The 23,410-nt window shown below is 48.1% G+C and overlaps 1 protein-coding gene across 1 annotated transcript in view; it reads left to right on the top strand.

The window, feature by feature from the left end:
• TELO2 (telomere maintenance 2) overlaps positions 1-23,410 on the top strand; it is a 59,486-nt gene that overhangs the window by 19,975 nt on the left and 16,101 nt on the right. Inside the window, exons 10-17 of the mRNA XM_029577425.1 lie at positions 6,802-6,890; positions 7,445-7,546; positions 10,658-10,746; positions 14,074-14,165; positions 15,200-15,316; positions 15,812-15,883; positions 19,080-19,256; positions 21,293-21,384. Of these exons, the coding sequence (XP_029433285.1) occupies positions 6,802-6,890; positions 7,445-7,546; positions 10,658-10,746; positions 14,074-14,165; positions 15,200-15,316; positions 15,812-15,883; positions 19,080-19,256; positions 21,293-21,384 (830 nt within the window). The remainder of the gene's footprint in view (positions 1-6,801; positions 6,891-7,444; positions 7,547-10,657; positions 10,747-14,073; positions 14,166-15,199; positions 15,317-15,811; positions 15,884-19,079; positions 19,257-21,292; positions 21,385-23,410) is intronic.

Here is a 23,410-nt window from a genome sequence, read left to right as displayed (position 1 = left end):
AGCACCTATTCACACCCAATGACACAAGCTCTCACCCAGGCATCCATTCACACTCACAGACACAAGCTCTCACCCAGGCACCCATTCACACCCTCAGACACAAGCTCTCACCCAGGTACCCATTCACACCCACAGACACAAGCTCTCACCCAGGCATTCATTCACACCCTCAGACACAAGCTCTCACCCAGGCACCCATTCACACCCTCAGACACAAGCTCTCACCCAGGCACCCATTCACACCCACAGACACAAGCTCTCACCCAGGCACCCATTCACACCCACAGACACAAGCTCTCACCCAGGTACCCATTCACACCCACAGACACAAGCTCTCACCCAGGCACCCATTCACACCCACAGACACAAGCTCTCACCCAGGCACCCATTCACACCCTCAGACACAAGCTCTCACCCAGGCCCCCATTCACACACAAGCTCTCACCTAGGCCCCCATTCACACACAAGCTCTCACCTAGGCACCCATTCACACACAAGCTCTCACCCAGGCCCCCATTCACACACAAGCTCTCACCTAGGCACCCATTCACACACAAGCTCTCACCTAGGCCCCCATTCACACACAAGCTCTCACCTAGGCCCCCATTCACACACAAGCTCTCACCCAGGCACCCATTCACACACAAGCTCTCACCCAGGCACCCATTCACACACAAGCTCTCACCCAGGCCCCCATTCACACACAAGCTCTCACCTAGGCCCCCATTCACACACAAGCTCTCACCTAGGCACCCATTCACACACAAGCTCTCACCCAGGCCCCCATTCACACACAAGCTCTCACCTAGGCACCCATTCACACACAAGCTCTCACCTAGGCCCCCATTCACACACAAGCTCTCACCTAGGCCCCCATTCACACACAAGCTCTCACCTAGGCCCCCATTCACACACAAGCTCTCACCTAGGCCCCCATTCACACACAAACACACCAGCTCTCACCAAAAATAACTTCTTCCTTCACTGCAGGGATGGGCGCCAGTTCCGCCGTGGCTTTAATCCGGCGGGCCTTCTTTTTTCGGCGCCACGGGGATGGGCGCCTCAGTCAGAGGTCGGGTTTCCTCTTCGTCGCTAGGGGGATGGGCTCCCGTAGCGGCCTTGCACCGTCGCGGTCGGGTTTCCTCTTCACCGCTACGGGGATGGGCTCCCGTAGCGGCCTTGCACCGTCGCGGTCGGGTTTTTCCTCTTCGCCGCTACGGGGATGGGCTCCCGTAGCGGCCTTGCACCGTCGCGGTCGGGTTTCCTCTTCACCGCTACGGGGATGGGCTCCCGTAGCGGCCTTGCACCGTCGCGGTCGGGTTTCCTCTTCACCGCTACGGGGATGGGCTCCCGTAGCGGCCTTGCACCGTCGCGGTCGGGTTTTTCCTCTTCACCGCTACGGGGATGGGCTCCCGTAGCGGCCTTGCACCGTCGCGGTCGGGTTTCCTCTTCACCGCTACGGGGATGGGCTCCCGTAGCGGCCTTGCACCGTCGCGGTCGGGTTTCCTCTTCACCGCTACGGGGATGGGCTCCCGTAGCGGCCTTGCACCGTCGCGGTCGGGTTTTCCTCTTCACCGCTACGGGGATGGGCTCCCGTAGCGGCCTTGCTTCGTTGGGGTTCTACACTGCTATTCCTCCCACCCCACTCCCGGGCACTGCCATGCCTGCCTCACCGGCCAATCAAAGGCTTCCTCCCTTCTTCCTACTCCCACTGGCAGGGAGGAGTCTTCCGATTGGCCTGCGCGGGGGAAGGCAAAATGAAGGAGGCTTCCCATTGGGCAGTGGGGGTAGGAAGAAAGGAGGCTTTCAATTGGACCGCGGGGGCTGGAAAAAAGAGAGAAGGAAAGTACAATGGGGCAGTGGGACACCGGGAGACGTGACACACCTACTGGTGTTTGGCGACACACTAGTGTGTCGCGACACACCGGTTGAGAAGCGCTGTTCTAAAGCACAGCTGCTCATTAGAATTTGCTCGACCCCCTAAGGGACAGATTCCTCTTCTTCCACTGTGGGTCACCACAAAAATGAATCATCGTGCAGCAGACGCTCGACAGACTCCTCGCCCTTGGAGCAATCATAGAGGTACCACCAACAGAAGTTGGGTCCGGCCATTATTTGGTCTACTTTGTGGTTCCCAAGAAGGAGGGCTTCTTCCGCCCCATTTTGGATCTCAAGATGGTCAACAAATCACTCAAGATACCCCACTTTCGGATGGAAACCTTACGCTCTGTGATTGCGGCAATGCACCGCGGAGAATTTCTTGCATCCCTGGATCTGACGGAAGCCTATCTGCATCTTCTCATCCTCAAGGCGCATCAGCGCTTCCTCCGCTTCAAGATCCTAGGACTCCTTCCAGTTTCAGGCGCTGCCCTTTGGCGTGGCGACCAGTCCGCGGACATTCACAAAAATAATGGTGGTGGTTGCGGCGGCTCTCCACCAAGAGGGAATATTGGTTCATCCTTATCTGGATGACTGGCTCATCCGGGTGAAGTCCTTGAGCCAGTGTCACCGGGCGGTCAACAGAGTGTTACAGCTGCTCCAATCCCTTGGTTGGGTTGTCAATTTCACCAAGAGCAGCCTTACCCCATCTCAGTCTCTGAACTTCTTGGGAGCCCATTTTGACACATCAACAGGCATGGTCTTCCTGTGCCCAGACCGGGTCCAGTTGATCATAGCACAAGTGCAGCGCTTCTCTTGCTTCTCCCTTCCCTCGGCTTGGGATTATCTACAAGTACTGGGCTCCATGGCTTCCACCATCGATCTGGTACCGTGGGCTTTTGCGCATATGTGTCCTTTACAGAGAGCATTACTCTTCCGCTGGTAGTAGGTGTCTCAGGAGTACCAGGTCGTCCTCCCACTCCCGCAGTTGGTCAGGGACGGTCTGCTGTGGTGGCTCGACCCGCTCCACTTGGCACAGGGGTCGCCCTTGGACATTCCAGAGTGGGTGGTTGTCACCATGGATGCCAGTCTCTCCAGCTGGGGAGCAGTGTGCCAGACGAGTTCTGTTCAGTGGCGGTGGACGAGGTTACAAGCCACCTGGCCGATCAATCGCTTAGAGACCAGAGCGGTCCTTCTGGCACTGAAGAGTTTTCTCCCCCTCGTGCTTCACAGAGCGGTTCGGATACTCTCCGACAACGCAACCACGGTAGCGTACATCAATCGGCAGGGGGGCACGAGGAGTCGTCATGTCTCGCTGGAGGTGGACAAGTTGATGGCTTGGGCGGAGACCCACCTATCTCAGCTGGCTGCCTCTCGCATCACAGGCGTAGACAACATTCAGGCCGATTTCCTGAGTCAACAACGGTTGGATCCCGGAGAGTGGGAACTCTCCGAGGAAGCGCTGAGCCTTCTCGTCCGTCATTGGGGGGATCCCTCACCTGGATCTGATGGCCACCTCCCGCAATGCAAAGGCACCACGATTCTTCAGTCGCAGAAGGGAGCACAGCGCAGAAGGAGTAGATGCCTTAGTCCTCTCATGGCCACATCACATTCTCCTCTGTGTTTCTGCCATGGCTGCTTGTGGGCAAGGCCCTCCAGAGAATAGAAGTGCACCACAGTCCGGTGATACTGGTGGTGCCAGAATGGGTCCGTGGTTTGGGGACTTGGTCAACCTTGCGGTGGATGGGCCACTTCGCCTGGGTCATCTGCCACGCATACTGTGTCAGGGTCTAGTATTTTTCGACCAGGCAGATCGCTTTTGTCTTGTGGCTCGGCTTTTGAGAGGCACCGACTGAGACGTCGTGGATACCCTGAAGTTGTAGTTTCAACACTCCTTAAGGCTCGGAAGACTTCTACATCCATCGCCTATGTCCGGGTTTGGAAGGTTTTCGAATCCTGGTGTGCCTCCACAGTGGCGTATCCACGTACTGCGTCCATGGCGCAGATTCTTTCATTTTTACAGGTCGGCCTGAAGAAGGGCTTAGCCTACAATTCACTACGGGTACAGGTGGCTGCACTTGGATCCCTGGTCCATCAACGAGAAGGAATGTCTCTTTACTCACACCTGGATATCGTCCTGTTCCTCAAGGGAGTGAAACACCTGAAACCCCCGGTTCAGGCTCCTTGTCCTTCCTGGAGCCTCAACTTAGTTCTCCAGATCTTGGGTGGCCCTCCATTCGAGCCATTGCGCTCTGCTACCCTCAGGGATCTCACCATCAAGGCTGTTTTTCTTGTAGCCATTTGCTCTGCCTGCCGGATTTCGGAGCTCCAGGCGTTATCCTGCAGGGAGCCCTACCTTCGCTTCATGGATTCGGGGGTCACCTTGCACATGGTACCCTCGTTCCTTCCCAAGGTGGTTTCCTCTTTTCATTTTACTTTGGGAATAGCCACTACTATTAATTGCATCAGTAGCATGGGATCTTCTTAGTGTTTGGGTAATTGCCAGGTTCTTGTGGCCTGGTTTTGGCCTCTGTTGGAAACAGGATGCTGGACTTGATGGACCCTTGGTCTGACCCAGCATGGCAATTTCTTATGTTCTTATTTGAATCAGACGGTTGAGCTTCCATCTTTCTCAGCTGACTATCTTAGAGATCTTCGCAAGCTTGATGTCAAGCGAACATTGATTCGCTATCTGGAAGTCACTAATGAATTTCGCTTGTCGGATCATTTGTTTGTTCTCTGGAATGGTCCAAAGCTACGAAGACGACGATTGCTCGGTGGCTGAAAGATGCCATAGTGGCCGCGTATATAGGGGCAGGCCGACAGCCTCCGGTGGGCATCAGGGCCCACTCTCTTCATGCGCAAGCAGCATCCTGGGCGGAGAGCCAGTCGGCATTAGCCCAGGAGATTTGCCGTGCAGCGACCTGGAAATCCTTGCATACTTTTCCGAGACACTATCGTTTGAATCTGCAGTCGATGTCCTTTGGTTCGTTTGGCAATAGGGTCATTCGAGCAGGGATATCCGGGACCGACTCTATGTAGGGAAGCTTTGGTACATCCCACCGTCTGGACTAATTTTCGTTCCTGTAGAACCACGGATCAGTTCAGACGCCCCTCCCTAAGAATATATGAGTTTTTACTGGGATCTACTCTGTCTTCCTGCTCGAATACTTTCAAATACTTTTGAAATTGCTTTTCTGCTCACATAAGTCTGTTGTAACCAATGTAATGGTTCCTTTTGCAAGTTTTGCCTGTTGGCGCCAGTTGTGTATTCATATTCACGGTTCAAAGTTAAACGTGTTTGGTTTCCTTGATCCATCCACCTCTGTTCTCTCCTGCTTTGATATTCTTCATACTGGGGATTGACAGAGGGTGCGCTGGTTTATAAAGCAGCACCCTTTGAAGCTTTGTCTGACTCCATCTGCTGGATGGGGGCCATAACCCACCGTCTGGACTGATCGTGGTACTACAGGAACGAAAATTAGCAGGTAAGGAATAATTTTGTTATACCTTCTAAGGTAGCTCCAAGTGCTCCTCCACCTGTTTCCATGATCAAGCGCCAAGGTGCAGTGCAGTCTTACAGAGCTCGAATTCAGGTGGATCAGGATGATACTGATGATGATGGAGGTGGCTCTCCTGGTGAGGAAGGGGACATTCCTCCAGATTTGGAGCCATATAGAACTCTTCATTTCTTTCAGAGAGATAAGTTGCCAGGTTTGATATCTCAGACCCTGAAGACCTTCGGAGTGGCTGGGCCTGACTCCTTGGGGACACAGAAGAAGGATCCTATTTTGGTCACCCTGCACAAGTCGTCTTGTTTCTTCCCTTCTTGGATGCAGTCCAGGAGTTGATTGATCTGGAATGGAGTGTGCCAGAGGCATCTTTTAAAGGGGGATGCATCTTGGCAGGTTTATACCCTTTGGACCTTTAGGCCAGAGAGCAATTGCGTTTCCCTAAGGTGGATGCTTTAGTGTGTTCTGTCACAAAATGTATCACCATACCGGTACAGGGAGGTGCGGCATGGAAGGATGCTCAGGATAGGAAGACTGAGGCTATCCTGAAGCAAGCCTTTGCGCAAGTGACAATGAACTGGCAAATTATTTCTTGTTATGCTTTGGTAGCTCTGGTTACCTTGCATCTTTGACAAGAGTTCATCTGGCTACACACTAGGAAATGGAGAAATTGCTTACCTGATAATTTAATTTTCCTTAGTGTAGACAGATGGACTCAGCATCCCACCCACTGCTGCCCAAGAACGATGCCAAGGGTTCGCTTGTGGAGTGGATGTCTATTCCAAAAGATTACGGGTAAGCAGTCATCCAGGCCTTAGATCAGGGAATCTATATTCTTACTGGGGTTCAGTGTTTATGATTGGATGAGTACAGTTAGGGTTATCCGTCTTTAATCATATTTCAAATCAAGTTTTTTTCAGTAGCATGTCTCCAATGGCTTTTGAAGAGAATACTGGAGGGGTGTATCTAGGGTGACGTCAGCTTTGAAATCTGACTCCGTCTCCATCTGCTGGCAGGGGAGCACATAACCCACTGGTCCTGAGTATTTGTCTACACTAAGGAAAATGAAAGTATCAGGCAAGTAATTTCTCCATTTCCTGGGCTTTGAGAGAAAAAGCAACCCGTCAGATGACATTGCCCATCTTATGTGGCTGTATTGTACTTGTGCATGGAGAAAGCCATGATCGACATGTGGTGGTGGCATGGGATGTTCTCGCTCGCTCTCGTGCTCTCTCTCATGTGAAGCATAGGGTTACTGGAGAGAGCTGCGTCTGTTTTTCCGCTACCTGTTACTGTGCCATTTCTTCTCCGGTCGCTGGATGTGATGTCTGTGCTGACCCCTGATGGAGGGGCACAGTGTTCTTCTCCCAGGATGCCTAAGTGTAACAATGACTTCTTCTGGGGTTTGCAGTATGAAGAAGATGAGCAGAGCAAAGAATTGCTTTCCCTCCTGACGCCAGCTCCGCTTCAGATAATTGACCCCCAGCCTCCAAGTGATGGGTAAGCAGGTTTCCTTTCTCCCTTCCCCCCAGTCCCATCCTGAGTAAAATGCTGGAAACCAGTTATTCAGCAGTTATAACCCAGTGTAGATACCAGGTTTGCATTTTTAACTCTAGCTAGCTAGTTTATTTTACTTTTTTTTTTTTTTTTAAGGCAAAAGCCTTGAACCTCTGTGCTCTTACCATGTCAGGGAGCCCTATGGTCAGGCTTCGTTCTTAATTGCTCTCCCATTAGTGCCTGCTTCAGATTTGGGCATCACAGCTGCATTCTCTTACAGAGGCAGGAATGAAGCTCCCCATAGCGCCCCATCTGGGTTGTGAGTGCTACCTGTTACAATATTGCTAGTCCAGAGAGCAGACGCTTTATCCGTACCAGACCTGCTCCATGCTCATGATTCTGCTTGCTTTTGTACTTTTTTTCCATCCTCTCCTTAGAGATCAGACAGAGGTCTTATCTGTGATGCTGTTCCCCACAGAAGAATGTGTTGTTTCTTGACCTGGAAGGAGGAGGATCCCTTCAGACATTTCACTTATGCTTGGTTCTTATCACTACAGGAAGGACAGCAGTCTGTGTGCAACTTCAGATACAGCACTCCAAGGGGATCGAGAGGTCCCCGCTACATCCCAGGATCTGGAGTGGGACTCTGAGCTTGACAGGTACACAGTGACGTGAAGCAGCTGAGCAGTGACCTAGTGTGGAGTGCAAGCTAAAATGGGGAGAACACGGGAGCTGGTCTTTCACTGCCAAGGACTGAAGAGGGGAGAGGAAGGTCCTCACAGTTTACCTTGGAGAGGATAACAAAGCCATTTCTGCAGGCAAAAGGCTGTTTTACCCACCAAAATTTGGGCTTTAATTATTATCCACCTGCAATGCAGGCAAAATTACCCACATTCCCAGGGGTGGAGAGAGGGCAGAGGATGGAACAATGTGCACTGTTTAACTCAAAAACATTACCCCCAGAGAAAGCAGGTGCATATCTCGGGGGGAGGGGGGTGGGCAGTCAACGGATTATTGATGTGCTTAACGCATGGATTACAGGGCTGAAAATGAGGAAAAATTCTGATGGCTTTAACAGTGCCTCGTTCTGTGTTGGCCACTGCCATACAAGGAACGCATGGTTTGCTTGCTGACTCTGTCTCTTATTTATTTATTTATTTATTTATTTCGGATTTTTATATACCGACATTCTCAATACAAGTATCGAATCAGGTCGGTTTACATAGAACAAAACTGTCGCAATAAAGGCGTTACATTAAACAGCGTTTCTTAACATATGAGTAACATATAACATATAAATATAAATAATACAAATTAAATATTACATAGACAATAATAATAATAACTCGTCAACAGGACGTGGATAAATGTAAGGAATGTTTAAAGCGTGAATAAATATCTTGAATAATTAAAGGGGAGTCTAAATTGTGATATGTGGGTACATAGACCTTGTTGATGTGCAAAAATTGCTCTTACTCTTTGGGGTATTGAAAGTATGAGAGTATTGAGAGTAATGTGCAAAAATTGCTCTTACTCTTTGGGGTATTGAAAGTACTCTTAGTCCCAGGAGTTACCACCTCTTGAGGTTAACACTGGTTCCCTGTACGTACCCGGATCAGTCCAGACCGTGGGTTGAGCCTCCTGTCCAGCAGATGGAGACAGACCAAAACTGAAAGGGTATCCTGTATCAGGACAGAGCCCCCCTGAAGTTGCTGCAGTACCAAGTCCTGTTACTAGGGAGGAAGATGAAAATGAACCTGCGATTTCATACTACGGGGAAAGAAGGCTGATAAATATGCTGGTGAGGTTTTTTAATGGTGTATTGGTTCTGGAAAATACTAGAGCCTTGTTGGACTGTGAGATCTGTTCAAGGACCAAGCAAAAAAGAGGTTGTAAATGAGCTTGGGAACCACACAGATCGCTTTATCTTAAACATTTGTGTCCTGCACCCTCTTTTTTTTTTTTTTTTTGGTTGGTCCTTGAAAAGGTTTCCCTGCCCACTGCACTCCAGAGGACAAATGTGGTGTGAGGGGTAGGAATGACTTTCATAGCTAGGCAGAATAGCAGTTCTACAAATGAATATTTTACTTATTCCAGACATTGCCTGTACATATTCTGGAAGCCGTGCGTAAGGCTTGGCAAAGAGAACTGCTTAGATTTAGCTGGAAAAGGACCCCCCCTAAGATTGCTAGGGGGGAGGTACTTTAGGCAAGAAGTAAGGGGAGTTTGGGGGGGGGGGGGGTTCTGTATTTTTTGGGATATTACATTGCGACTCCATAAAGGGGGGTGGTAGACTGGCATAAGAGGAAGGCGATAAAAAGGTGAGTTCAGATAGAGATTTGCTGAGGGGGGGTGGGGGGGATACCTATAGACCATTTACCATGGCTGGCGAAACATGCTAGGTGTTTCCCGATTGTGGTGCCTCCTGTTCTGGGATAGATGGGGACATGAGAGGCTTTTTGCGTACCTCATTCTGTTTGAATAGAGAATTCCAGCCTGGCGTGGCTACATCTGCACTTGTAAGATGGAAAGAGAATGGGGAAGTAAGAGGCTGGTTCCTTTTGATACAATTCAGAGGTCGGGTTCTCTCCCTGCCATAGATGCAGCATTTTCTGAAGAAAGCTGAAGTAGAAAGGGCTCTATTGCAAGGGGTATCCTTACGTGAAGGTTTCTGTGCTCTTGCAGATACAATAACAAGGGTGACCTCTGAAATATATATATAACATCATTAATTGTGAGTTGGAGATGTTGAGATTCCACATCTCATGGGAGAGAGACCTGGGGGAAAATTTGCAAGATAAGGAATGGAAGAGTGGTTTTTTTTTTGTTTGTTTTTTTTAAATACTGGGACGAGCTCGGTTTCCGCCTTCTTAATGGAAAGCAGATGTAGTTTACAGATGGTGTATGTCACCTGAGAGATTACATAGCCTGTATCCTGCTTTGGATGATAAATGCTGGAGGGCACATTTATTCGTGTATGGTGTGATTGCCCAGTGAGAATGCTTCACTGGAATTTTGTGATAGAATTTATCTGTGATGTGACAGCCTTGAAAATTACACACGAGCCTAAAATAAACCGCCAGTGTCTCAAAACGTAGATCAGATGATGCTTATCCAGCAGTTTATAGTAGCGGCACGGTGTGAGATGGCTTGCAACTGAAATAAGGTATTAGCCCTTGCAAAGGAACAATGACATCGGCGTTTGGTGAAAGTTTATTATCTCAACAAGTTAGCAGCTATCAGAAGGGACACTCTGAAGAAATTTGAATGGATTTGGAATTCTTATGAACGATGGAAGGAAAACAAACCAATTTGTGATACGAGAAGGTTAAAGAATGGAGAACAACTTTATAACCAGTTAGCTTATATATACATACACAGGCCGGAACAACTTGACCTTGAAAATAGGAGGGGAGAAAGGGAAGATTTTGTAATTCATTGAAACTGTGTGGATTCTGCATGCCATAGAATTTACAGCTGTAATAAGGATTGTCAGAAAATGGTTGCTTGATGTTATGTTATGTGGCGCGTATACTGTTGGAAGTGTACATGCGATGTTATAGTTTGATGCTGGCTGCAATAAAAAATAGTTAATTACACCAAAAATGTATATAGTGTGAGGGGAGTCATAGGAATATTGAGAATTTATTCCCCTGTATTATGGAGATGAGAGTGTGAAATGCCCTGATATCAGCAGGTAGGAGATTGCTGCTTTTGGTATTCTCTTCTCGGCAGGGGATGCCCATGTGAATTCTCTTTTGACTTCCCAGTGATGACGAGCTGGTACCATATGACATGTCAGAGGACAAAGAGCTGAAAAAGACAAAGGCCCCTGTCTACATCCGGGACTGTATTGAAGGTAGGGAGACTATTTTGATTTCTGGAAATCTACTCTGCACGATAGTCTTAGCCTACAGGGAAGAAATGTCAGCCATGTGATTCTGTCTTTTATCTCCTCTTGCCTGTTAATTTGTGTTTATGAGGCTTAAATAGCCTTTCGAATTCTGGAGGTGTATCTTTTTTTTTTTTTTTTTTCCCCCATTGGTCTTATATAAAGTGTCCCAACGATTGAGGGGCACATGTGAATCCGAGACTGTCGGATTGTCTGTTTGTTCATCTGTTTAATACATGACCAGGTGCCTCATCCCACAGCACTGGGCCATCACTACTGCAAGCTGTCCTATCATTTTGTGGCTTTTAGTAATCCAGGGCTGTGTACTGCAGGCAGAGAGGCAATTGTGACAGGAGAAAACTGGTTATAAAGTAATGGCAAGGAGACACTGGGAGAGAGAGGGGTGGATAGATCCTCAGACAGGGATGAGGAAAGGCTGGGAGACAGAGGGGTAGGAGGGATGGAGTGAAGACCATGTAGTCACAGAATTTTCTTATCTTTGCATTGGAATCTACTGGGCGTTGCACGTCTTCACACCTTTGTACACTTTTCACAGTCTGTCATCTAAAAATTACAAATCAAAATGCATTAAAGTAGGAGTTTGTTTCATTAATCTGCAGAGCCCACTCTACATTTTCATTATGAGAACAATTATGGAAATATTCCAAAGGTAATTGAGAATAATAAACACAAAAGTCTTGATTACATAAGTCTTCACATTTTTCATAGCAAACCCAAATTGGCTCCAGTTCAAAAATGTGCTGCCTTCAGGCCCATGATAAGTTAAATTGAGCCTACCTGCATCCAATCACATGCTCCTGGATGAAGAATCCAGCTATGTCTGTTGTCTGAAGTGAATTTAAAGCCAAGGGCAAGACATAGCAAAGGAGGAGCTGCTTCAGGACTCTGGGATTAATGTTGTTCTAGGGTATTGATTGGGGGAAGACGACGATAAAGTTTCAGTGTTTGAATATCCTGTCAGGTCCATAACTGTAAAATGGAAAAGGTTTGGCACCACCAAGGCCCTCTTCCACTCAGGCCGTCCCTCTAGTCTAAAGCCTGTAGTTGGGGGGTAAGGAAACTGCTGAGGTCACAGTGAGGCCTAAGATGACTTTGACAAAATTACAGAGGTCTGAGGGGCTCATTTATTAAACCGTGTTAGGCCATTTACTGCATGAAAAATGCTGTTTTTCCTGCAGTAAGTTGCCTAATCCAGGGATAATGCAAGATATTTCAAATATCTTGTGGTGTTTGTGCCCCGGCACCGCATGAATTTAAATGAGCTGCATGCCAGTGAGCTCATAAATACCCTAAATGATGCAAATTTAAATAATGTGGCTTGGCAAAGATTTTGCAAGTCGCATGATTTGATTTGAAGTTAGCTCCGGCTCAAGAATTGTAACTAACTTCCCCTGGGAGCCTTGGGACAGTAACACATTTCCCGAGGATCCTGGGGCCTTGGGAAAAATAAAGCAGCAGTAAATGACCCGGTGTCGACAAGTGATGGCAGCCCCAGGACTCTGAGGCTATGACAGCCCCCAATGAAAGTAGTCCAGAACCCTGTGGGTCTGCATAAGACCCCGTCCACGTCACCACCCCTGAAATTGAAAAAAAATACATTTTAAGTTGGCACAGACCCTGCCCCTTAAAGAAAAAAAAAATCTGGCCTCTGGCCCTCCTTACAGACGAACGTAACCCTGGTTGTTGAATGAACCCTTGACAAACCCCCAGTACTTTCAGACAAAGATAGCGCAGGGGCAGACCCCCGGGGTTTTGGGCTAATTTCATTGGATGGGGGGAGGCCCTTACCCCCGGGGCTGTCGTACCCTTTGCGCACTCACAGTCCTGGGGCTGCCATCGCTTGTTGACGCCGGCTTGTTTTCTGCTGCAGTATTTGTCCCAGCGGGAAAATGCAGCTGGGAAAAACGCCGCACCAGTATATTTTATCATGGGGGGGGGGGGAGGGGGAAATACTGCAGGGTCACTTAGCGCCCCGTGGTAGCGCTGGCATAATGTTGCAGGGATGCTTTGCAGCAGCAGGGACAGGGAGACTTGTGACTATCGAGGGAAAGGAGAATGGTGCAAAGTACAGGCAGAAAACCTGTTCCAGCCTGCGATAGACCGGGGTCTGGGGAGAAGATTCTCTATTCAGCGGGACGGTGACTCTTAAGCACAACGCAAAAGCAACAGCGGAGTGACTCAGTAAGAACATAAGAAAAATAAGAAAATGCCACACTGGGTCAGACCAAGGGTCCATCAAGCCCAGCATCCTGTTTCCAACAGTGGCCAATCCAGGCCACAAGAACCCGGCAAGCACCCAAGAACTAAGTCTATTCCATGTAACCATTGCTAATGGCAGTGGCTATTCTCTAAGTAAACATAAGAGAAACATAAACATAAAAGAAAATAACTTAGTAATGACCTCAGACCAAAATGGGCCATCGCGACTGCCCAGCAACCTTCTTAGGGTAGTGTCTGCCGCGCTGTTTCTCTTAGAGTTAGCACCTGCTGCTCCGAGCTCTTATCCCCAACCTTATGATAACCCATAAAAAATGTACTGCTAGCAGCATCTTTACTGAGTGACGGTGCTGCTTCACAAAAGTGAATGTCCTTGAGCGGCCAAGTCAAACCACGAACCTGAGTCCAATAGAAAATCAGTGGTAAGGCTTGAAGACGAAAGACCACAGATGATCCCCAGGCGACCTGAACTGAGTCTAAGCTCTTCTGCCAAGAAGAATAGGCAAAAAACTGCATCTTCCCGCTGTGCAACTCATGGTGGATGCTGTTGCTAAAGGGCTTCCAACAAGTATCGTGTCAAGGAATGTGAAGACGTATGCAATCAAGACTTTTTGGGGTTTTTTTTTTTTTTTAATTCTTAATTATACTTGGAATATTTCTATAATTGTTCTTTCACAATGAAAGGGTAGAGTATGTTGTGTAGATCAGTGAAACAAACTCCTGCTTTAATTATTATTTAATGCATTTGATATACTGCATGTGGCAAAAGACATCAGATGGTTTTAAAAACTGCACGCATAGTGCGTCTCGATTTGTACTTTTTAGATAGCAGACTGAAAGATGTACCAGTGTGAAGACTTTTTTTTTTGCCAGGCACCGTGCTTAGCAGCTGCTGCAGAAAACTGGAGGGCTTGCATGTTGGCAGGAGGGAAAGTCTGATTGAAAAAATATTTTTCTTGCGGATGAATGCATTTTGGATGAGCATCCCATGCCCTTCCCACCTGCTCAGCAGTGTGGCATAGTTTGAGCTGAGCCTCCGGGAATTTTATTTTCCAGTCCTGACATCGTCTGAAGATGTGGAGAAACTGGAGGCAACCATGGGGGTTTTGAAGAGCCTGATAGTGAAGAACCAGGCAATGGCCAGAGAGGTAAAAGGTGGCGTCGGCATTCGAACCATCACAGCAGGGGGTCCTGCGCAGAAAATGATCTCCTGCACAGGGGGGTTTTGGGCTGTGGATGATGGGCAATGTGACCTCATTGGCATTTGTTGGATGCGAATGATGTGAGCGCTGCCTTTTGGTGGTGGTGGGGGTAGGGGGGAGGACATGAGATAGGGAAGTGTGAGCTGTCATTTAGCTATTTCCAGGGAAGGGGAGGTGTCACATTGGTTGCTGCCAAGGAGAGAAGAAGAGACCTCACCAGGTGTAACGGGGCATGAGATTCAGTTCTCTTGTCCTGATGTTTGCTTGGAGGAGCAGGGGGTGTGGGATTAAGTTGTGATGTGACTGGCTGCTGCCAAGTGTGGGGAAATAATTCTGATATCACGGATATCATTGAACCTGTAATACTCAAAATGTACTTGCTGGAGGAAAGCAGGGATAGGGAAAATAGGACAGAAACGTTCAAAGATATGACAGGCTTTCCATAGAGAGAGAATTTCCAAACCAAGGGGTCACGAGTTGAGAGGAAACATGAGAAAATACTTCTTTACGGAGAGGGTGGCAGGTGTCTGGAATAACCACCAGCAGAGGTGGTAGAAAGCAGGACTGCGACAGAATTCAAGGACGCGATGGTGGAGAACCAAAGAGGATGACGTCGGGAAAGGAGTGATAGCCTACAAGCAGGTCAACTTTCTACAGTTAGCACCTGGGATGTCCACACTGCCAGAGTACCGGAATAACTGCCGCGGCTGGATGGACCGATTGATCTGTTCTGCCACTGTGTATTGTGGTAACTTGGTAAGACCTGATCGAGGTCTCTCTCCCGGAGTAGGCGCCAGAGATTTTGAGGGTGTTAGCTGGTTTTGTTGACAGAATTCTCCTCCTTGCATGGGCACTCTGGGGTGGGGGTGAATGTACTGTCTGCGTTGGGAGCAGGAGCATGGATCTGGGAAGAGAAGTAGCACCAGTCTTGTAAGAGAGGGGACAGAATCTGAGGAATGTATTCTCTGCTCTGCCTACAGGTGAGCGCTGAGCTGGCGAAAGTTCTGCTGCATCTCGAGGATAAAACCAGTATGGAGCACTTCACAGATCTGCGCCGTGGAGCCCTGGTGGCTGTCACAGTGACAGATCCAATAACTGTGAGTCCTGTTCTCGTTTCACTCCTGGACGTTTTATGGCTCTGGCTGTAGTGCTAAAGACGCTGCCTTTGGAACTGACTGGGGTGCCAGCCATAAAGAGGAACTGAGGGGTTCTCTCGGAGGAGGCAGCCCTTGGGGGCTGGCAAGGGTTCCTGATGCTGGATGTGGTTTAAAGAGGGGAAAGGGAAGGTAGATTGCTTGACTGTAAGCAAGTAACTTGTGTGTGTGGTTTATGTGGCAATTCCAGGGAAGCTCTATAGGTCAAGATTGCTGTACATTAGCAGAGCTATTTGGTGACTCTGTGTTAGAATAGCAAGGGATGCTCCTGGCCAGAGTTAAGGAATATGGACAGATCTGCATGGGGATAGATAAAGCCGAGACGTAGATGTCCTGGCCACTTTCTGTGATCTTTTGCTACTGGAATCTTCTCTCTGTGTTTGTGTGAATGGATGTTTTCCTGTTAACAGTCCTCACTGTTTTCCCCATTGCCTGCAGGTCTCTCAGTATTTGAGTGCCCAGTTCTACTCTGTGAACTACAGCCTGCGGCAGCGCATGGACATTCTGGATGTAAGTGCCTGATAATCCGTGTCCTGACAGGTGTTCTCAGTCCTTTAAGCCGCTCCTTTTTTTCTTTTCATTTCCTCCTTTACTGATGAGCTCCTACGCTGGTGTGGCTGGATGACTAAACACCTCAACCTGCAGCAGACAAGGACCCACAGGAGGAGGAGTGGGGTAGTAGTGCTGCACTCCTTCAACCTCGCCCTCCGTGTTCTCAAGGTGGCAAATGATGTCCACAGCCAATCACCGCGTGCAGTGAGCTGGGAAAAAGGTGCCAGATGACCACATCTGAACACGCAGTGTGTAGCTGGTCCTCGCGCTGCCTTGATGTGTCTCAGTCCCATCCTGAGCTATTCCCGCACAGCTGCTGCTGTGCAAGTCTCCTCACTCATTTCATAAGGTAAACTTCCAGCGGGCGGCTGAATCGTCCTGCTGACTGTGGAAAGCACCTGTTACAGGGAAGCTGTGGAGGAGGAGGAGGACTGAATTCAGCCACATAAGCCGGGATTCCCAGGCCGAGGGTTGCAAGATATTTGGTTCTTGGATAAGCGATGGAGGAATTGCAAGCTGGTGTAGAGCAGATGTGGGAGAGTTGTACATTATAGATTTAATAATGTTAATAAGTTAGTTTAATAATAGGAGATGAGTTTTTATAATTTTATTATTTTTTTGTACACCGTAGCGATGGAATTTTACTGTGCAACGGTATATAAAAATTGTACAAATAAATAAGTTGAAGCATTTAGTTAAATAAGTTTTGAATTCTACTTTGGCAAAGCTGCTCTCTCTGTGGGAGTTTTCTTCTAGCCGGTAATGTTTAGCCACTTCTCAGATCTCTTGAATTGAAGCTGAGGAAGTCAAGTCGTGTGGACTTGACTTCCTCAGCTTCAAGGGGCATCAGAAGTACCTTCAATTCTTTTACTCTTCTTATGAAGATGTTTTCCAGACTTGGTAGAGCAAATAGCAAAAGGAAATGCAGGCCGATATCCAGACAGGGGTTTTTTTCCTTCTTTGTTTGGCTCCTAAGAAACAAATAGTTGAGATTTCGGTAAGCTTTCAACCTTTCCAAACAGAACAATAAAGCTCTTCGGCAGTCTGACAGAATAAGATTTCAGAACGAAGGTTGGTAGAATTCATGGACTGGTACAAGCGGAATTGAGAAACCACCTTTGGTAAAAACTTTGCATGAGTTCTTAACGTTACCCTGTTTTTGGAAATTTGTGCCCATGGCGCATGCGACTCTCTGTGCCGAGGTCACTGCTTTAAAAGCTGAGAGAGAAATCTGAGATCCACCAGTGCTAAGGATTTGAATGGGGGGTCGTTAGTTAAGAGTCAGTACTATATTTAGGTGCCACTGAGTAGGAGGGATTCTTATAGGAGGGTGAAGACCTCCTGTCGGGTGGCGAGAGATTGGAAGACCTGCTGAATGTTGAGGATACCCCACACTAGCACTGAAGTGTACCTTGATGGACTTTGACTTAAATCCTGATTTGGAGAGACTGACTAGATATTGTAGAAGGGCTGAAGTCGAGTTTTTGAAGGGATCCTCTTTCTGCGATGCACACCTTTTTCATTTCAAGTTGTAGGAATGCCTGTGGAAGATCTTTGTGTTGCGAGAATGACCTCCTTTACGACTTGCGGTAGGGGCATGGCTTGCACTATCCTGCTTTCCATATCCAGGGTGTTTAGTGCTAGCATCTGAAGATTGAGGTGAAGAAGTGTTCCGTTTCAATTCTGTTAAGAGATTTCATACTTATGTTGCTAATCCTTGTGCTCTTTCCTATTTTCTTCATTTGGATCCACCTTCCAGTTTCTGAAAGATGTCCTTTGGGCTTTAACTGCCTCTTTCACCTCACCATTTAACCATGCTGACAGTTTGGTCTTCTTTGTACCTTTTCCAATGCGTGGAATACATCTAGTCTGGATTTCCAAGATAATGTTTTTAAATGGTATCCCCACTGCATGCAAACTTCCAGCCTTTGCCAACCATACCTTTTTAGATTTTTTTCTAACTCGTTTTCTCTTACTATCATAGTCTTCTTGTTTAAAGTTAAATGCTTTGATTGTTTTTCTGCCATCATTTACCATATTACTATATTATCACTGTTGCCAAGCAGCCCCAGTACCAGATCCTGTGTTGCGGTGAGGATTAAATCTAGAGTAGTTCCTTCTCTCGTCGATTCCAGGACCATGAATCAGTCATTTATAGCATTGAGAAACTTTCATCAGGACATGCTCAGGAAGTAGAGATTTACCTGATCAATATTGGGGTAATTGAAATCTCCCATTCTTCATTTGCTAGCTTTTCTTTCCAGAAATCCCTTCTGTCTTTACCAGCCTGCATTAGTTCCCTATAGGTTTTCACATTCGGTTTGTGCATGGTTGTCTTGTTTTTGCCCTGTCACCGGTGTACCTGCCATCTCTCCTTTTCAGTTTTGTCTGTTCTCTCCATTCTTAGCTCTGCCTTCTACTTCCCTGTGTCTCAGACTTTTTCGGTTGCACCCCACTCCCAGCCACAGGCGCTGCCAGACTGTGGTGTATTGGTCAGAGCTGCGTCTCTTCCCGCGGTATCGGGCTATGGGGAATCAGTTCAGCAACTCTCCAGCTTCCTTGAGCTCTGCCAGAAAGCCGCCACGCTGCTCCTCGTGTTCTGCCCACTTTTATGCAGGCTGCTGACCAATCCACGCATCCTCTTTGGAAGGGCCGGCAAGGGATGGTTTGCAAACTCTTCCTAATCCTAATTTAGGGACAAAATAGCTAGTGGGGCCCTAGAGAATCACTACATAGATGAAAGGCATGGCAAGAGGGTGGAGGAGGATGGGGAGAGGGAAGATCATGGATGTGGAGCAAGGACATTTTCCTGGATGAAGCATAGAGGAAATGGCCTTCCTCCACTGATCCCTTCTGCTGGCTCACGCATACAGGGGTTTATAGAAGATATTTTAGCTTAAGGCTGTTTTGACTTGCTATTCGTGCACTTCTTCACTAGAGGGTCTGTTACACTTATAGTCTGGCAAAACACGTGACGAGCAAGCGATAGAAGCCATGCCAAGTCCTCTCCAGAATACGTGAGGCAGGGCAGGAAATAGATTTTAAGGCATTGTCTAGATTACCCATGCTCACTCCCAAATCCATGTGCCTGTTTGGTAGAACTAACAAAAAAAACCCTCCCATTCCTTCTAACAAGAAGTCTCTCTTTCCGTAGGTACTGGCAGCAGCAGCCCAGGAGTTATCACAGCCCATGAAGCCCAATACCCCCAGCTCCAAGGGCCCAGCTATACAAATCCTTTCTAAGCAGGCAGGATCTGGCCCTGGCATCCCCCAGGACTGGAGGAAGATTGTGCAAGAGAGGATTGAAAGCAAAACCCGCAGGTTTGCTAAGGTAAAGTCAAAAGGTGGGAAATGGATGGAGCATAAAAGACTGTGGCATAGGGGAAGGTTCTGTGGAACAGTTCTCCTTGAATATTTAATTCCAGAATGCAGTATAATTATTCACAGAGCTCGGCTTTGTGCATCACCGAGCAGGGAACGGCTCGCAGTTTTCTTCTTAAAAAGCTGAAAGGTAAATTTTTTAAAAGGAGCTGCCGATTTTATTGCAGGCACGCGTCGCTGCACGCATGTTATAAAATCCGATACCCGTATTTTATATCTGCGCGCAAGGGGGAGGGGGGATTTTATTTCAAAGCATCTGGTGACGCGATCAGGCCTTCTCCAGTTCCCTCCCAGTCCGCTCCAATAAAGGAATGGACTGGGAGGGAACTTCCCTAACCCCCTAACTATCCTTCCTCCCTTTTCCCCTCTCCGCCCTGACCCCTAACCCCCCCCCGCAACTCACCTCAGTTTTTTTTTGTTTTAAAACTTAACTGCTCTTACGAGCAGGTGCCACGCCAGCTGGCTGCTGGCAGGTGTTTCACCGGGATAGCGCCTAATGGTGCAGTCCCAGCCCGCCCCTTTTTTTTTAGGAACCCGGCACTTCCGCGCGTACCGGGAGACACATGCGTGGCCGGGTTGCTTGGAAAATGCACAAAGCGTGCGTGCAGCCCGGCCCCCGCACGTATCTCCCGGTATTTGCGCCTGCCGGGGATTTAAAATCGACCCGGTAGTGGGTGGGCTGGTGGCTCGGCGGTAGTGCTGCCATGTAGGAGATATGGGTTTGATTCCTGAGCCCAGCTTCTGTTTTTCAGAGCAGTGGATGATAATGGGGGCAGTGTTCACAGTCCCAGGGAGGGAGGTATCTTAGCCATCACACATTGACAGCACCTGTTGGCTAAGGCCTGGGGTGGATGCTCAGGGGGAACTGTGGTCAGTGGCTCTTGACTGATGACACCGCAGTGGCTCAGCTAGACGGGAGGGAAGAGAGGATTAAAAACGGGGAAAATTCCTGATTTAGGTGGAAGAGAAGGATTGAGGTGCTGTAGTGGTCCCAGGTGAAGCTGGTTCTGATTACCTGAACCAACAACAACCAAAAAAAGCTTACAGACCAATAAAGGCAAAAGTAGAACTCCGTCATGACAACTTTCACTCGCTATGTGCAAATTGTTTGTTTGATATTTTTGATGACTGCTGCCCTGCAACTTATTCTTAGTAATTGAAAGAACTGTAACTTCTTTACTGTGACCTTTTGCTGGAATACTGTATGTAAGATGTATAAATCTGAGAATGTTGTGCATGGGAACACAGTTTAGTCCTGTGAGCTATTTGGCGCCCTCTTGGGGGACTTCTTAGCTATGGAATAATTCTAAAATAGCAAATTCTCCCTTCCAATTCCCATTAACTAATTCAGCAGTATAAAAACTCATTCCTCCTCTTCCTCAGTCAGAGGGGATGAATGGACTCCCTATCGTACAGGCAGCTCCAAGGCTGCTGCCTGTAAGATGCCACATAGATGGTAGATGAGTTTTTCCTTCCTTCCAATTTGTTATAAAGCATATTAACCAATCAAGCACAATTTAGCCTTAGCTAATTATCATGTCAGAGTTATTTTTTGAGTTCAGTCTTTTTATTGGTTAGAGAAAAGTAAGAAACAGAACAAATGTAACAGAAGAAAAAAAGTGCAAGAGAATATCCCAGAGCATCTCGGAGCAGTAGAATAAAAGGAGTCCAACCATAATGATGCAAAGGCTCCTAATGCAGTATTATATGGTGATTAGAGAATTCCGCTGTGTAACGAGCCCGTGCTCTCATCTCCAGTGTCACTGAAAGAAGAAGTGGCTAAGCTTTGCTGAAAGAGCACATCTGCTTTGATACCGCACATTTAACAAAATGATAAAATGATACCTTGAGGCAGATGGAAAAACTAAAGTCCAAAGGCACTGTCGGGGCCTAACAGAAAATGAGACTAATCGATGTGCGAGGAGACGATAGTGAACATCATCCAGCAAGGATCCTCCAACTTCTTTTCTTCTTCTCTTCCATTAGGGTGTATCTAGAGTAGATCCATCGCCCGTTCCCAGTCGGTTTAACGCAGTGGCAGGACACTTCTTCTTCCCTCTTATCCGCAACTTTGACAGGTAAGGAGAGGGCGGCTTCGTACTGGGCCCTTACCAACGCTCCTTTCAGATTTAACTAACAGCAGATCATGCTTAAATTATTGTAAATGAATTTCCCAAAATATGCTGTGTATACATTTCTAGTAAAAAGGGGAGAAAGTTTTCTTAAATTGATACTGTGTTTTGAGAATTTTTAAAGAAGTGATTTTGTTCATCTAGAAGAAACTAAGCAAATGAAGAGCAAATAAGGTGAATAAATGTTTAACAATGCAAGTTTTTAGAACCATTAAAGTCCCTTCCTGAGAGAGAACATGCCATACTGGGTCAGACCAAGGGTCCATCAAGCCCAGCATCCTGTTTCCAACAGTGGCCAATCCAGGCCATAAGAACACGGCAAGTACCCAAATACTAAGTATATCCCATGTTAGTCCCAAAAACTAACATTTCCTAGCATGCAGCCAGATGGACTCAGGACCAATGGGTTATGTGCCCCCCCCCCACCCCGCTAGCAGATGGAGACAGTCGGATTTCAAAGCTGCCGTCACCCTAGATTTACCCCTGCAGCGACTTCGGCCATTCAGTATCTCTCCGTCTCCTAGCAGATGTGGATTGTCTCCTATCGGGAACACAGTACTCTTTAGATGAGGAAAATTTACCTTCAGATTTCTACTTTAATATTGGAGAAGATTGAGCCCCGCTCTCCTGTGATGATACCTAAAGGTCCCTCCCCCAGTTAAGAATTCCTGAGGCGATTTCAGAGATCCCTCAGAGGTGAGCCTTGGTCCGGTAGCAGGTTTTCCAGTGTGGACTTTGCTGCTAAAGCGGCTGAAAGGCAGTGGGTGCCGGAAGCCGAGCGTGGTGGAGACTGCCTAAGCCCTCTCTCCCTGCAGCCGGAGGCCGTCTCTGTACTCGGCCGGTAAGCGCCCTCGAGATGCAACGGTAGTTGAAACTCTTCGGAAACTGTATTCTAACGAGCCAAAAATGCCCTCTATAACGGCCTCCTGGGGGAAAACTCCCACAGTACCAACTCCAGGGTCGAAGGCATCGAGCCCCAGACTTGCAAATCATCCCAGACCTTGAGTTCGCGTAACTGCAACAACCGCCGAACTTGCCTTTGTAGTTTCAGTGCTCTCTTCTCTGAGAGATGCGCTTTGCCGACCAGGGTGTCGAGCCGAGCACCCAGGTACTCCAAGGATTGTGTCGGTGTCAAATGACTCTTCAACACGTTTACCACCCAACCGAGACTGGAGAACCTTGTGAACCGATTGGTGAGAAAGGACCTCCGACTTTGCCCTGATAAGCCAGTCGTCCAGCTATGGGTGCACCAGAACTCCTTCCTATTCGCTGCTACCACCACCATCACCTTGGGGAACGTGCGCGGTGCTGTGGCCAGCCCAAAAGGAAGGGCCTGCAACTGAAAATGTTGCCCCAGAATCATGAAGCGTAGAAAGCGCTGCGAGTCCGGATGAATGGGAATGTGCAGATGGGTCTCCGAGAGATCCAGAGAAGCCAAGGACTCTCCCTTGCGAACCGCTGCTATGATTGACCCCGAGGTCTCCATCCGGAAGCCCGGAACCTTGAACACTGCATTCACCTTTTTACAAATCGAGTACCGGCCAGAAAGTCCCCCTCCTTCTTTGGGACCACAAAATAAATGGAATATCTTCCCTTTCAAGTTTCTGTACAGGAGGGAACTGGAATTACAGCCCCCCCACCCCCCCGGCGTTGGAGGCGATCCAGGGTCTCCTGAGCCACTGCTTGCTTGCTCACGGAACCGCTATGGGGAAACTGGAAACGGCTCGCAAGCAGGCTGAGCAAATTGTAAAGTGCAGCCGTCCCTTACCACACTGAGAACCCACTGGTCCTGCGTAACCTCGGTCCACTCGTCATAAAACCGAATCAAGCAACCTCCTATAATAGGAACGATGGAGTGGACCAGCCTCAGGATAGTCATTCTTGGGGACCGCGGAAACAGCAGCGTCAACCTTAGGGAGAGCAAAAAGTTCTAACACCTGCTCTGGCACAGGATAAAGTCTTGACATGGCCC

The sequence above is a fragment of the Rhinatrema bivittatum genome, chromosome 14 (assembly GCF_901001135.1).
Source record: "Rhinatrema bivittatum chromosome 14, aRhiBiv1.1, whole genome shotgun sequence".
Taxonomy (NCBI): domain Eukaryota; kingdom Metazoa; phylum Chordata; class Amphibia; order Gymnophiona; family Rhinatrematidae; genus Rhinatrema; species Rhinatrema bivittatum.
This window is presented reverse-complemented; position numbering and strand designations above follow the sequence as displayed.